We start from the raw sequence: 16,659 nt of genomic DNA, 5'->3' as shown, positions 1-16,659 counted from the left end.
GTAACCAATGTAAAAGCCAAATACAAGTCAAAATAGAATACCGTTATCTTTTTTTTTTTTTTTAGAATATTGTATCTTTAAGAATTAAGCAAAGTAGTAATACCAAGAGACTTTGAAGACTATTTTGGGTTACCTGGGGATCTTACCATTGCAATTTGAACCTCTCCTCCTGTAGCATATACTTCTCCATCATGATCACCATAGAGAAAAAATTTCACAATGCTTCCATAAAAGAGAGGAAGTGTCTTGATTGTCTTGACCTAACATTCAGTTTTAAAACAAGGATTTAGTATTAATATTTACTTAGAAAAACAGGTTTAACAATTATTTAACAGAACTATTTTATACAAGGGGAAAAACCCAGAAATCTATTATTAGAAAAATTTAATGAAAAAAGCACTCTATAAAGTTATATTTGTGAAGCTCTCCACTTATTTGTAACATCTTTGAAAAGACAGTGGCTTCTTCATATAAAAATGTCATAGTTATGCATGTGTCTAAAAGGTCCATAATACCTTCAAATGAATGCAAGCTGTCGCAAATCCCCATAAAATGTTGCTTGCAGGCTGTGAACAGTGACTTACAAAGTTATTGTTTCTTTCCAATAAATTAGCTCAAAATTTCTCTCTCTCTCTCTCTCTCTCTCTCTCTATTTTTTCCTTACCTGGCCTGAAAACACCAGGAGTAATTTCCACTAGTCCAATTCAAAACTTCTCAACTATAAGGACAGCAAGAGTTTACATTCAATCTATCTCTCCAGCCTCATTTCACTTCTGAACTATTTCTCTTCACATATAACAGTTTGCAGTAACCCAGTTCTGCTGCTTTTCCTGATCACTCCCTCCTTGTAACTTTCCACTTGACTTCACGGATACCTTATTTTCCTGGTTTTCTTCTCTCTCACCATCTTATCCCCTTCTTTCTCCTGTCAGCTCCTCCTTTTCAGTTTCTAGCTTCTAACTGTTGGAAAAGCAGGCTTAAGCCACACTCACTACTTCATGGTGACCGCATCTGATTCCAAAGCTTTCACTATATAATGATGATAGTGTCACATTTGTGGGTTTATTACTATCTTCATAATAAACCCACTTCATAATAAATCCACTCTGGGCTTCCCAGGTAGCTCAAAGGGTAAAGAATCTGCCTGCAATGCAGGAGAGACCTGGGCTTAATCCGTGGGTCAGGAAGATCCCCTGGAGAAAGGCATGGCAACCAATTCCAACATCCTTGCCTGGAGAATTCCATGTACAGAGGAGCCTGGTGGGCTCCAGTCCATGGGTTCACAAAGAGTCAGACACAACTGAGCAATGTAAAGTTAAGTTAGTTATCTTCATAATTACCTCTGTAAACCTGAGCCACTACCTCTTTTAAGTTCCACACAGAAGTCACTTAATGCACAAAGAATTGCGTGATTTATTCTCTTATTCCAGGCCCATCTGCAGTCAGAAAATTCTCTCCTTCTAAACTATGAGAATTCTAGTTCTACTAGAGAGAGAACTACTCATTCTCTCTCTTTATTTTTAGGTCATCTGTATTTTCATGCCGTAAGAGCCTGAAGGCAACAGGATACCCCTAGATCTCTATAATCTCCATAATGCTGTCAACAGCACAGTAACTTACAAGCTGCAGACACTAAAAAATTTGATGAAAAACCATTTCTTCATATCACATTAAAAAAACACACTAAATTCTCTATTTGAGTAAAGTGAAGTATAAGAAACAATAAAAATTTTGTTAACTGAGCCTTTGGCAAAAATCATTTTGTTTTTTTTCCTTAATGTCCTATTAAATTACATAGTTATAATCAATTTGGCCTTGCCTTTCTTTTCTGGCTCCTAAGGAGGCAAGACTACATTCATTATTTTTGGTTGTTGACAAATTCTAATAACTCTAATTTAGATTCAAATTCTACTAAAAATTAAACCTAAAAATAAGTTAAACTTACCAGCTGTCCTGCTTTGTATATTTTTCCATCCCATTCTATCGCTGAATAAGTGGCCCAGGGGCCCTGCTTTTTAGAAGGAAGATCAGGACGTGTAATTACTCCTTTAAAAAGGGTGAATTTTATTTGTTTGTCGTACTTTTCATGGCAGTCCTTCAGCCATAAAGCAAACTCTCTGTCAATTTTCATTCGCTGCTCCTGTAAAATTTTAAAATGTTCCATAAAACTTAGCTACTCATAAACAAATACAACCACAGACACTTCTTGTTCAATTCATGTTTCCTTCCAAATACCCACCCACCCCAGAAAAACGAATAAAAAACTAAAATATTTTAATGGCTCTTTCTCCTATACAAATTTAGATTTCTATCAACACATTACTAAAGAAAAAAAATCTCTGCTATCATCCTTGGTCCACAGGGTCTGCCATCATCCTTGGTCCATAGGGTCGCAGAGAGTTGGACACGACTCAAGTGACTGAGCACACACTTGGACCTAAGACTTCAATGGTCAATATCAACATAGATTTCCTTCCCTATTTTAAACCCTAGGATATACTCCCCCCACCCCCAACAAAAGATAAACACTGTGTGCCTTGGAAAAGGAGAACTAACTGATTAGGGGAAAAGGGTAAGTGGAAGCCTTCTTAATGTGAAACACGCAAATTCCAACAGGGAAATAAAAAGCTTTATATAAATTAAGCACAGATTTAAACACATACTTAAATATAGATATGGTATATCTATGGTATTAAAATGTCTTAGGGGGTTATTTGGGAGAGAAAAGTTTAAAAAGGCTCTTTTATAAGGTGACAGTGAAAAAAAGGTTGAGAAATAAAGCTATGGCAAAACATATTTTAAAAAAATTATGCTTTATACATTTATTCAAAAATAGATCATAAAATAAAATTTGCTTTCTAGTAATACATAGGAAGAAAATGTGTTATGGCTTATCATTCTTCACTCTGCTGAGAGACCCTAGAGATTTACACTCCAGTGTAAGCTACTATATACTGGTTTAATGCTTGTCTTCAGGAGGAGTAGGGGAAGATCATCGCATTACATGTTTTCACAGAAGACAAAGCGTAAAGTCACAGAAGTTCGTTTTCTCTGTACACCTTACTCCACAACCCACCATTTCCAAATGAAAATGGGGCAAAATTAAAACTGATTTCAGCTTAAGTTTTTGCAACTTGAAGTCAGATGACCAGTATATTAATCATTAAAAAAAATTAGATTTTAAAAAGATTAGATTTCTTATTAAAGTAAGAAATACATGTACATGGTAAACACCAAAAAATGGTATATATTTTTCAAAGAAACTTTCCCCCTAATCTGTTCCCAGGTACCAACTCCTTCCTGAATCAGTAAATTAGTGTTGTCACTTTGACAACTTGACAACAGTATTAAAATTATTAACTAGGAATGAGACTGTCTGCCTACCAAATTTTTATGCTGTATTTCAGGCTCAGCCCTCATCTGTATTAGATAAAATTACATCACATTCAGAATCCTTTTTATTAAGAGCAAAATGAATGTCAACATGTTATAGGGATATACGAATACTGTGTCATATATTGTGTTTACTGTCCAGCAACTTTAAGTTTAGAATAAATGCACCCATCTCTTGGCAACTTAACATTACATTACTGAAAGAGTAGCATCAAGTTTCTGAGGTGTTTAGGCAAAAGGAAAGTACACTAGCTCCATTCAACTTTTTAAAAAAATTTATCATTCTTTTTCTATTGATTAAAGCAGATTTTAATAGTGATCAATCTCAAATTACCCTTTAGCCCAAAGTATTTCACAGTTCTACCTAAATTTTACCCCCAAAGTTAGATTAAAATTGTATATTTAGGTTACTAATATACAAACAAAGCCTCTCTATTAGATAAAATTCTTACATGCTCTTTGCAAACAGACATGCTTCTGAAGATTCTATTCACCATGTCAAAGTATTGATGAAGATCTGATAAGTTTTATCCCAGTAAGAGCTAATCAGTTTGAAATTTTTGAGTGAACACATAAATGCTCATGAACTAAAATTTATATTCTTCTGAGTAAATAAAATGAAAACTATGCAAATTGTCAGTACAAATCTACACTACAAGTGACTTTTGTTGAACTTAAAATAGAACACTTCTGCAAATATTCAAAACTTGATATTTAAAGTCATACCTGTCCGTTTAAAATCCTTGTAAAAAGGGTGTTCTTGTCTTTCAGTTTTAGCTCAAGATCCATAAAGGTCAGTTTATTTGTGCTGACCTGGAATTTGTCATTAGTGAATAATGCACCAGATATCCTATTGTAGCACTCAAAAGGCGCAAGTCCTCTCTTCTTAGGAGGAGTACACCAGTCAAAGCTTGAATAAAACAAAATACTGGTTAGTAAAAAGATAAGATCATAAAACAATGTAATCTCAACAAAAATCAGAACTTACTCTTCAACAGATGTATATGGTATTAGCCGTCCATTCCAAAAACATTCAAAAATAGGCCTTTTCCCTCTTGCTGCTTTCTCAAGTATGAAACAATCATCATCATCATCTTCATCTTTTAATTCTAGGACAAAGGAACAAGTGGAACAAATAATTTTTACCACTGAGAAATCAGTTTCAATAAATGAAATGTTAAAGCTTCTTCGGAGAAACGGTAACAAAAATTCTTATGATCTTTAACACTGTGTTCTGTAAAACCTAAAAGTACCTTTATTATGTTTGCCCTCAAAAAGGCAGATTTTCAAAGTGGCTCCACATTACCAACAGTGATTCTCATTAAAAAGTAATAATTACATACTCATGAATCTGCGTTAGGATTACCATACTAGCTACTGAGCCTGCCATGTGAAAAACCTATTTATAAATACGGGAGCTTGAATCTTCTACCTAAATCATGTCTCACAACTCTGTTGGAACCAGTACACTCACATAAAAATCATCTGGAAAATCTACGATGTCTAGAAACAGCAAGTTTGCTTAGCTTGGACAAATTAATAATACTAATTCAAGTTTACATTATGATACAGTTAGAGTTATATCCAATGTTATAAAGCACAACTGTCTACACATTTCTATGTTTAGTAATACCTTTTCATATACTCAGATAAATTGGATTCAAGCATTATGATCCTGATATAGCAATATCTCAGTTATTCTGGCATTAAGTCATTCCCCCTGACCCCCAATAAAGTCTTTTTCTCCAAAAAAATCTTCGTAAGAAGTTCATAAGTAAAAGTTCCTTCCAATCAAAACATTTCACTTGCTCTTAGAGAACCCCTCTGATCATCATTCAATTAACTGGCTATTATTTTAGGACATCATTTTTAAGAACTTTATTTTTTTATCTGTAAGCATACCAAAATCACAATGACAAATGAAAAACAGGCCAGAGACTGAATGGGAGGCAGAGTCACTAAGTAATAATATGTATGAACACTTACTAAACAGAGTTGGGTCCTAAACCCCTACAACAAGTCTATGAGGCAAGGATTATTATAAGAATTATTATTTCCCATTTCAAAGATACTGAAGCAGTAGTTTGTCAAATTTTGCACAATAGAAAGTGGCAAAGACAGGATTCAAACCAGGAAATCTGGTTCCAAAACACAATACTAAGGATATACTAAGAAATCATTCTGAATGAGAAAATATAACACTGTTAATCTATGAAAATTGAATGTGATCCCAATAATCCCATTAGGACATTTTTATTCAGTACAAAGTGATTCCAAGGTTTATCTAGAAGTGCAAAGGTTTAAGAATTATGAATTTTCTCAAAAAAGAACAATAGTGTCTTGTCCTACTGATATCAATATACACTATAAAGGACAAGAGATTCACTATAAAGGACATGTTATTCATGTATAAAAACACAAAACATATCAATGCCTTATAGCAAACAATCTGGGTTCTATGTACTTATGGGAACTTTATATTATTATGAAAGTGATATTTATATATAACATTCAAAAATTGGTACTAGGAAACTGAAAACCCACATGGAAAATATTAAGTTAATCCTAAAACAAAAAAGATTACAGGTATATTAAAGATATAAACATAAAATGATAAAAGCTACAGAATCTATAAAAAAAAATTATAAAAAAAATGAGATGTACGAAGCCTTTCTGCAGCAAGGCCTATCAGAAAGCATAAAGAAAAAAACCAATGCGACTACATAAAGTTTAAAACTACTTTATAAATATCTACAAAGATAACAGGAAGACAACATGGGGAGTATATAAAGGAATACTATGTGGTACATAGCTAAAAGTTCAGTTCAGTAAGAGAAGTACGATATAAGAACATGTAACGTTTCTTAGCACCACAGCTTTATTTATCTGGGTGTGAATATACACAAAAATTAGCAATTATAAAAACTACAACTACCTTAACAACTTAAGACCTGCATGAGGAAAAAATGTTTAAAATTTATCTAACCTTAAGCCTAACTAATAATTATGAAAATTAATCACAACTTTGTATTTTGTAGCTAAGGTAACAGATTAACATACTTGATGGAAAGCATGGATCATCAGGGTAGGTTTCTCTATCATATAAGAAAGGGTGATATCGGATAATCCCTTCCACTACACCATCTCCTTCAACATGAGCCTTGAACTCAAAACTATCAGCTGCTGTATTTATATACAATGTCTGCATGTCATCTTGTATTTCCCTCAGGTTGATAATCTTAGGTGTCTTCCCCTTTTCAAACATAGAAATCTAAAATAAAAATAAAATAAAAACAATTAAATTTGACAGCGACTGCACTTTTGTTCTCATCTATGATCCAACAACAGAAAAGCAAAAACTATTTTTATTTGTATAAATAATCATCTAGATTAACAAAATACATATATATTTCTATCTCAGTTAAATAGGTCTAAGGAGCATCTTAATTAAGAAATATATTACCAAAAAACTGAAAGTAAGCAAAGAAAGCGCTGAAGGATATATAAGTCACGAGTTTATTTAAGCTTTCCTGCTGGAGGTGTGTCTGTCTGTGCACTAAGTCATGTCTGACTCTTTGTGACCCCATGGACTATAGCCCACCAGACTCCTCTGTCCATGGAATTTCCCAGGCAAGAGTACTGGAGTGGGTTGCCATTTCCTACTCCAGGGGATCTTCCCGACCCAGGGACAGAACTTGCGTCTCTTGTGTCTCCTGCACTGGCAGGTGGATTCTTTACCACTGGCATCACCTGGGAAGCCCTAGAGGTAGGAAGTAGGATGAAGACATACATGAAATTCCGCCTGACATGTGGGCAAGGATACTGAGAACTCAACATTGAAATGTTCTGTTCTTCTACATTTTACTTTACTTATTTTTTTCTTATTAAGAGATTTCTATGAACAAAAGGGAAACGATTTATATCTTTTCTTCCCTGCTTTTGAGACATGACATTCAGTAATGGCTCATATCTCTATAGAAGACAAAGAAAATAGAAACCAGATACTAGGGTAAATAAGATATCCAGAAAAGTACACCTTAGGAATAATCTCTTTACTTAGACATCAAACTAGAGAAGTGGTTTGGTAAAAGACAAGGACAGAGAAGTTGCCTATTTACTGATTGACTTTTCTTATCCAGATTAACTTGGAACTAGAACACAGACCTAATATTTCACAATACTTAAGAAAGAATTTTATCTTACTTCAATATCAATGTTGTTGAAAGGTCCAGCTTCCTTTGATGTACGCTGTTCATTCCCTTTTGGACCATGGATGTAATAATGATAAATATGCCTAAAATATAAAAGAATAACTTTATACTTTTAATTCACATAAAACTACAGTTCATCCAATATTCTACCAAAAAAAACTTTATTACTACTATTTGGCAGTACCTACTAGGTGCCACACACAATATTAAGCATTTTTAAACATAGTAAACCACATAATGGTAAAAACAATCATGAGATTCAGGTATTATTTCCCCTCATTTTATAAATACAGAAGTTGGGAATGCAAGAAATTATTTAATTTACTTAAGGTCACAGAATTACAGTGTGAGCAGATTCAAGCCAAGTCTTTTCAACTTCAAATCCCACATACTTAAAGTGTATTTTACAAAAAAAACCTACAACTACAAAGTGAAAGTGAAGTCGTTCAGTTGTGTCCTACTCTTTGCGAACCCATGGACTGTAGCCCACCAGGCTCCTCCGTCCATGGGATTTTCCAGGCAAGAGTACTGGAGTGGGTTGCCATTTCCTTCTCCAGGGGTAAGATAGCAACCCAGGGATCGAACCGAGGTCTCCCGAACTGCAAGGTAAGAGGCTATAATTCTACTTGTCAGGGATTTTCTAGAAAAGACTCAAGTATCAGGGAGTATACACAATTGGATATTTTTAACTTATGTCCCCAACATGAGAGTATCATTCTGTCTCATCTTTTTTCTCCTGTAGAAATGAAACAATCTTATGCCAATACTCCTAAAATTAATAAATTCAACATCATCCCATCAAAAACCACCACCTCAGAAATTTTTGCTATTTTGGAAAATGTTTAAAAAGATTATACTCTGGGGAAATTATTCACATATCTCCAAATCACATAGCCCATCTGCAATCATTTCTCAAGCAGTAGTATTAAATATTCCTTAATACAAACTTTATCTTTTCAGCTCAGTTCAGTTCAGTCGCTCAGTCGTGTCTGACTCTCTGCGACCCCATGAACTGCAGCACGCCAGGCCTCCCTGTCCATCATCAACTCCCGGAGTTCACTCAAACTCACGTACATCGAGTCGGTGATACCATCCAACTATCTCATCCTCTGTCGTCCCCTTTTCCTCCTGCCCCCAATCCCTCCCAGCATCAAAGTCTTTTCCAATGAGTCAACTCTTCGCATGAGGTGGCCAAAGTACTGGAGTTTCAGCTTTAGCATCAGTCCTTCCAAAGAACACCCAGGGCTGATCTCCTTTAGAATGGACTGGTTGGATCTCCTTGCAGTCCAAGGGACTCTCAAGAGTCTTCTCCAACACCACAGTTCAAAAGCATCAATTCTTCGGCGCTCAGCTTTCTTCACAGTCCAACTCTCACATCCATACATGACTACTGGAAAAACCACAGCCTTGACTAAACGGACCTTTGTTGGCAAAGTAATGTCTCTGCTTTTGAATATGCTATCTAGGTTGGTCGTAACTTTCCTTCCAAGGAGTAAGCGTCTTTTAATTTCATGGCTGCAATCATCATCTGCAGTGATTTTGGAGCCCAAAAAATAAAGTCTGACACTGTTTCCACTGTTTCCCCATCTATTTCCCATGAAGTGATGGGACCATATGCCATGATCTTCGTTTTCTGAATGGTGAGCTTTAAACCAACTTTTTCACTCTCTCACTTTCACTTTCATCAAGAGGCTCTTTTAGTTCCTCTTCACATTCTGCCATAAGGGTGGTGTCATCTGCATATCTGAGGTTATTGATATTTCTCCTGGCAATCTTGATTCCAGCTTGTGCTTCTTCCAGCCCAAGTTTCTCATGATGTACTTGGCATATAAGTTAAATAAGCAGAGTAACAATATACAGCCTTGACGTACTCCTTTTCCTATTTGGAATCAGTCTGTTGTTCCATGTCCAAATATCTTTTCAAAATTACACTAATTGTCCTAGTTTAAAACACTACTAAAATAAAAAGAAATCACTGAAAATCTTGAGATCTTCCTTCAAACATCTCAAAAGTGTTAACATCATAAGTTTACAAGCAAATATTAAGAAAGTGTGCTATAAATAGCTTACCAAGTGTATGTTTCTATGTCATTCTTTTTAAGAACAAGAGTTATAATTATGTTATGTTATTATGTACACTGAGTTCTTTCAGTTAAGAGAAATAATAAAATAGCTAATAAACAGTCAAAGTCCTATTTAAAACTCTTGTGTTACAGGGCCAATAAACATCAATATTCAAGAAAAAAAGGCATTCCTAAAATCAAATTTATTTCTTCATAAAAATTTTTAACTGTTAATATATATTTATGTGCAAAACAGAATCTTAACAGCCCTTGAATAAGTAGAAAAATATGAAAAGACACCTTATTTTTAAACATGAACTTTGTACAGCATACCCACTTTTGGAGACTAATTCAGGCTAATACAAATTATGGAAAAAATCCAATCTGTATCATATAATTACAGAGGAAGAAACTTAACAACCTTAAATATATATACTTCTGATTTGATCTAACAGAATATGTACTCCCTAAAAGTTTTCCTCAAGTAGATACACAAAGATTTAATTTTAGATTATTCATTTCATACAGCACATATGCATATTTTTATTTTAACAGACTCAATATATTCATTCAATAAACTTTTACTGAGCAACTGCAATGACTCATCGGAAAAGACTCTGATGCTGGGAGGGATTGGGGGCAAGAGGAGAAGGGGACGACAGAGGATAAGATGGCTGGATGGCATTACCGACTCGATGGACATGAGTTTGAGTGAACTCCGGGAGCTGGTGATGGACAGGGAGGCCTGGCGTGCTGCGATTCATGGGGTAGCAAAGAGTAGGACACGACTGAGCGACTGAACTGAACTGAACTGAATAATGTAACAGGAAATGTAACACTGGGGATATAACAGTGCACAAAAAACAATAAACATCCCAAGGTGGGAGGCAGATGAAAAGAAAAAATAATAAGTAAAATACATGGATTATAGTCCATGCTGCATAGCAAAAGCACGAAACGGGGAAGTGGGATTGATTAGCTGAATTGGATAAACTCTTAAGTTTATTTTAAATGTTATCACAGTTGTCAAGAAGCATGGGCCTCTTATTTGTAATGACCAATATATTACATGTGTGCTAAGTTGCTTCAGTCATGTCTGACTCTTTGTGACCCTATGGACTGTAGCCCACCAGGCTCCTCTGTCCATGTGCTTCTCCAGGCAAGATACTGGAGTGGGTTGCCATTCCCTTCTCCAGGGGATCTTCTTGACCCAGGGATTGCACCTGCATCTCCTGTGGCTCCTGCATTGCAGTCAGGCAGATTCTTAACCACTGAGCCCCTGGGGAAGCCAAGTGACCAGTAAATATTTACAGAATAGAGAACCATTTTAACAGCTAACATCAGAGTAATGGTTCCTATGCTGAGGGAAGAAATGGGATTGGATAAAAGCAGACAGCCAAGAGGTTTCAACGTATTTGTAATATTTTCTATCTTAAAAAAAAGATAAGAAAAAGCATGTCCTGGATCCAATGTAAATACTTACGTTAACTGTCTGGTCCAAAGATGGAAATAATTTTTCAAGTACTGTATGTGTTCTGGTTGTACCCCTGTGATAACCACAGCAGTAAAGCTATCTTTTTCCTTCTCCTCTGCGATAAGATGCTGTAGAAATCTTTCATCATCATTTGTAATGTGACTAGAATCAGACGGCTACAAGAGTGAACATAAGTACAGTAGATTACATGCAGCTCAAATGTAGTTAACAAACAAAGTTTACATCAACCATTAACATTCACTTGGATAATTTCAAATACAGGCTTCAAAAATCTTTTGGAGGAAAATCACCAAATACAAATCAGCTGAGTGTGTGACAAAGCTGTGAGGACAGAGAGCCTTTTACAGAGATTGCTAAACCGGCATACAAAAAGGAGAATCCTATACCATAATGCTAAACCAACTGTAGAATCAAAAAGAAAAGGGAAAAGAAAAATAAATACTGAATTTAAAAATACCTCCCAAATTGAGAACACTTACCCTAAAGCGGAATGAGTCCTTGCTTGGGGTACCTACCACTTAACTTGGTCAGAACCAATGCCCAGCCGGTCCACATTCATTAAAACTAGGACACAGCCTGAACCCAGCTGACTTAGCCCAAAGGCACTGTGTTTAAAAGGGAGTAAAACCATCCTGGGCCCCAGTCCACTTTGAGAGAATATCTATAGTTTGTGGGGGGAGGAAGGGATGTGCTTAAGGATAAGAATTTAAAACGTCTCTGCTTTTATTTTACTATGAGTCTGTATATTAAAAATTGCATGCATATGTATGCATATATGTACTATGTAAGTTGCTATACACATAAAAAGTTACAAGGATAAAGATACACACTGAACTATTAGGAAAAGTGACTTTGAAATAAACACCATAAGTATTTATAAGTTCCAATTCCTTTTAAAGTTAGACTAGGAGAAAATTCAACTAAATATATCATAAGGACTTTTATCTGGCATTTGAGACTATTTTTATGTTCTTTACAAAAGTTACTTTAGACTCAAAAATTTTTTTAAGTTTTACTTTTAAAAAAGGTTTTAAAATTTGAAAATTTTAAAACGTTTCAAAGTTGAATGAGTAATACAACAAATACCATGTGCTCACCACGATTCAAATTTATTAACATTCCACTTATTAACATGAGAGTTTGAATGCAAATTTAATCACTGTTTTGTATTCTACTTCTGTGATTATTATACAACAAATACTTAAAAACTCAAACTCAGAGCAAGGAAACAGTTTATAATCTTATGAACAATTTCCAGGAAGCTGACTTGGCTTTATGAGAAAAGTTATTTTCTGAAGACTTCAGCCTAAGAAAGCACACAAATGATCACTTTTGCTATTCACAAAATTAAAATTAAAATTTAATTTGAAAATTCCATATTTTCAAGTTTTTAAAATAACATAAGTATCTTAGAAATTGAAAAAAAATGTTCTTGTCCCATCATCCATCCAAGGTATAAATTTACAATGAGTTAAAATGTACTGTACCTTTCTGTTTCTAATAAATCCGCTATATATTGCCTCTTTATTTTTCTCCCTCTTCTCAAAATCTTCTTTAGAAAGTAAAAGTTCATGAACATCCTGGGAGTCTGCAGGCTTACTTATCATCTGTTAAATATTAAAAAGATTACCTTTTAAATTGACAAAATTTAAAATGAATAATACAATTAGACAGTCAACTTCAAAATATTTTGACCAACTTTCACTTTTAAGAAATCTTTTTTACTTACTCTGGCTGACTGTCCAACAAAGAAAACAGCCTGCTTGCCCCCAACACCAAAATAGGAAATATCACTATTTAAACTGCGAGGTACTGGCAGTGGTCGAACATATCCTGAATGATCACTAAAATAAAACATTACATTAATGCAGTGTTATTAAACAAACGACTCAGGTGCTAATGAAAACTGTTTTAGCAGTTTTATTAAGAGTTAATAAAATGATCCCCAAGCCAGATAATACCCCTATTCAAATGTAAAAGAATCAGAGCCCAAAGCCAAAACAGCATCTAGTCCAAAGGCTCTCAAAGTTTGTTACCCAGGCCAGCTGCCATCAGCAAACCTGGAAACTCTAAGAAATGCAAATTGTTGGGCTCACCCCCTCAAATCAGAAAATTTCAAATATCTGTAACTCTACAGTCTTCCCTTCAAAATCCTTTACTCATTCAAAACTCATTAAAATACTGTCTCATGACTAGTGGGAATTACAACAAAGAGATTCTCATTTCCATGTGCTTCTGCTCTGTCATGTCTGATTCTTTGTGACCCCATGGACTGCAGCCCACCATGCTCCTCTGTCCATGGAATTCTCCAGGCAAGAATACTGGAGTGGGTTGCCATGCCCTCCTCCAGGGGATCTTCCCAACCCAGGGATCAAACCCAGGTCTCCCGCACTGCAGGCAGATTCTTTACTGTCTGAGGCACCAGAGAAGCCCTCTCATTTCCAATGGATCATGACAAATGAAGAGCTGAGACTCAGCCTCTGATTGCAGCATAACACCACTGTGGAGAGCAGGCATCCCTGGTCTCTTGAATACAGGGAAGATCTCCACGGACAGTTTCCCAATATAAGACACCCACAAAACTAGGGTGAGGCTGGAACCGCAACACCAAGTGGAAAGGTCAGAGAACAGAACTGGCACAGCTGGAAAGAACAGATACACAACAGAATAAATAAAAAAAAAAGAATGAAAAGTATCAAGTGGGACTAAAAACAAATAACTAAAAGATAATATCTTACACAAGTTTAAATGCAGTTCAAGAAAGAGAGGAGAGAATGAAAAATAGCTGCAAATATTCTCAAATCACTAAAAGGCATAGATCCACAGATTCAGACCAAACGAGCCCAAACAGGAAACATAAAAAGAAATCCACTTCACAGTGAATACTAAAAACAAAACAGAATAACTAGAAAACACACTGAGAAGATAAATGGCTTCGCAGGCTTTGACAGCAACAGTGTAAGACGGTGGAATATTATCTCCAAAGGGCCAAGAGAAAATGTCAGTATAGAACTGTGAACTAGGGCTAAATAAAGAATTTACAGACAAAAACCAAGGGAATTTACCATTAAGAGATTTGCTCTAAAGCAATGTTCCTACAAGCACAATCTGACACACAAGGGAATCATAATATTATCAGTACACAGGCTAATTTTTAAAATATATGTTAAAATTTTTTAATTCTTTGTTAGAAAAAATGTTGTATATAATTGGGGAATTCCAAGTCAGACTTGAAATACTGTACAACAGAAGTGTAACTCTGGGAACCTCCCTCGTGGTCCAGTGGTTGAGAGTCTACCTGCCAGTATGGGGGACACAGATCTGATCTGTAGTCCAGGAGGACTCCACACGCCAGAGGGCAACTAGGACTGTGTGCCACAACTACTGAAGCCCACAGGCCCTAGAACCTGTGCTCTCCAACCAAAGAAACCAATGCGAGCAGAAGCCCACGCATCACAAGGAGAGAGTGGCCCCCACTTGCTGAAACTACAGAAAGCCCATGTGCAGCAACAAAGACAAGCATAGTCACAAAAATAAATACCCAGAAAAACATCTACTTCTGCTTTACTGATTCTACCGAAGCCTTTGACTGTGTGGATCACAACAAACTGTGGACAATTCTTAAAGAGATGGGAATACCAAACCACCTGACCTGCCTCCTGAGAAATCTGTATGCAGGTCAAGAAGCAACAGTTAGAACTGGACATGGAACAACAGACTGGTTCCAAGTCAGGAAAGGAGTACATCAGGGTATATTGTCACCCTGCTTATTTAACTTATATGCAGAGTATATCATGATAAATCCTGGGCTGGATGAAGCACAAGCTGGAATGAAGATTACCAGGAGAAACATCAGTAACCTCAGATATGCAGAGGACACCACCCTTATGGCAGAAAGTGAAGAAGAACTAAAGAGTATCTTGACGAAAGTGAAAGAGAAGAGTGAAAAAGTTGGGTTAAAACTCAACATTCAGAAAACTAAGATCATGGCATCTGGTCTCATCACTTCATGGCAAATAGATGGGAAGCAATGGAAACAGTGAGACACTTTATTTTTGGGGGAGTTCCAAAATCACTGCAGATGATGACTGCAGCCATGAAATTAAAAGGCACTTGCTTCTTGGAAGAAAAGTTATGACCAACCTAGACAGCATATTAAAAATCAGAGACATTACTTTGCCAACAAAGGCCCGCCTAGTCAAAGCTATGGTTGTTCCAGTAGTCATGTATGGATGTGAGAGTCGGACTATAAGTAAAGAAAGCCGAGCACCAAAGAACTGATGCTTTTGAACTGTGGTGTTGGAGAAGACTCTTGAGAGTCCCTTGGACTGCAAGGAGATCCTACCAGTCCATCCTAAAGGAAATCAGTCCTGAATATTCATTGGAAGGACTGATGCTGAAGCTGAAAGTCCAATCCTTTGGCCACATGATGTGAAGAACTGACTCATTTGAAAAGACCCTCATGCTGGGAAAGATTGAAGGTGGAAGGAGAAGGGGATGACAGAGGATGAGATGGTTGGACGGCATCACCGACTCAAGGGACCTGAGTTTGAGCAAGCTCCGCGACTTGGTGATGGACAGGGAGGCCTGGCATGCTGCAGTCCATGGGGTCGCAAAGAGTCAGACATGACTGAGCAACTGAACTGAACTGAAAACTTTGGGAAGGAAGTGATTAGAGATAAAGTACTCTAAATTCTTTAATATGGGAGAAGTGAGATACCTGAAGATAAATATGCATTTTTAAATTTCAAAGACAAGCAGGAAAGTAAACATATAAATTCTAAAATATTAAAAGAGAAAAAATGTAGAACAGTGTTTTCAAAAGCAACAACAAAAAGTTGCAACTACTTAAAAAAACAGAAATAATGGAATAAAAATATTTTAATTGGTATAAAGTTTTCACCTATGTATCAATTTTCAAAATAAAGACAACAATGACCAGGTCAAACAATATAATACTAGACCTACAAAACAAAGCACACAAACAATACCTCCGTTCACAAAATACAAAGCAACTGCCATACACAAACTCAATCTCCACATAACAAAACATAAACCTGCCCCCGCCCCCCGGACAAAAAAACATGCATATATACAAACACTCCACACAATATACAAATAAACCACACAACATGTATGCACATTTACAGTGCTCCAGCACACACACACAATGTATATAACACCAACAATAAATAGAACATCTTAAAGAGAGAAAACAGACACCATATATTCTGAGAAACAGAGATAAGAATGACAACAGACTTTTCATTGTAAAGTACGCAAGTCAGTAGAAAACGGGAACAGCATTTCTAATGTACTGAAATTTTTTAGAAAGCAAAAGTGAAACTTGCTCAGTCATGTCCCACTCTTTGCAACCCTATGAACTACACAGTTCATGGAATTCTCCAGGCCAAAATAGTGGAGTGAGTCGCCTTTCCCCTCTTTAGGGGATCTTCCCAACCCGGGGATCGAACCCAGGTCTCCCACATTGCAGGCA

At 36.1% G+C, this 16,659-nt stretch overlaps 1 protein-coding gene across 3 annotated transcripts in view; it reads right to left on the bottom strand.

Moving 5' to 3' along the window:
• The window catches only part of SMCHD1 (structural maintenance of chromosomes flexible hinge domain containing 1), a 127,464-nt gene that overhangs the window by 79,195 nt on the left and 31,610 nt on the right, over window positions 1-16,659 (bottom strand). For all 3 annotated transcript variants that reach the window (XM_070778868.1, XM_070778867.1, XM_019986735.2), the window contains exons 6-14: window positions 12,892-13,006; window positions 12,650-12,769; window positions 11,151-11,317; window positions 7,597-7,687; window positions 6,454-6,664; window positions 4,382-4,502; window positions 4,120-4,303; window positions 1,946-2,140; window positions 147-260 (exon numbers count right to left, since the gene is read on the bottom strand). In XM_070778868.1, the coding sequence (XP_070634969.1) occupies window positions 147-260; window positions 1,946-2,140; window positions 4,120-4,303; window positions 4,382-4,502; window positions 6,454-6,664; window positions 7,597-7,687; window positions 11,151-11,317; window positions 12,650-12,769; window positions 12,892-13,006 (1,318 nt within the window). The remainder of the gene's footprint in view (window positions 1-146; window positions 261-1,945; window positions 2,141-4,119; window positions 4,304-4,381; window positions 4,503-6,453; window positions 6,665-7,596; window positions 7,688-11,150; window positions 11,318-12,649; window positions 12,770-12,891; window positions 13,007-16,659) is intronic.

This window comes from Bos indicus, chromosome 24 (genome assembly GCF_029378745.1).
Source record: "Bos indicus isolate NIAB-ARS_2022 breed Sahiwal x Tharparkar chromosome 24, NIAB-ARS_B.indTharparkar_mat_pri_1.0, whole genome shotgun sequence".
Taxonomy (NCBI): Eukaryota; Metazoa; Chordata; class Mammalia; order Artiodactyla; family Bovidae; genus Bos; species Bos indicus.
This window is presented reverse-complemented; position numbering and strand designations above follow the sequence as displayed.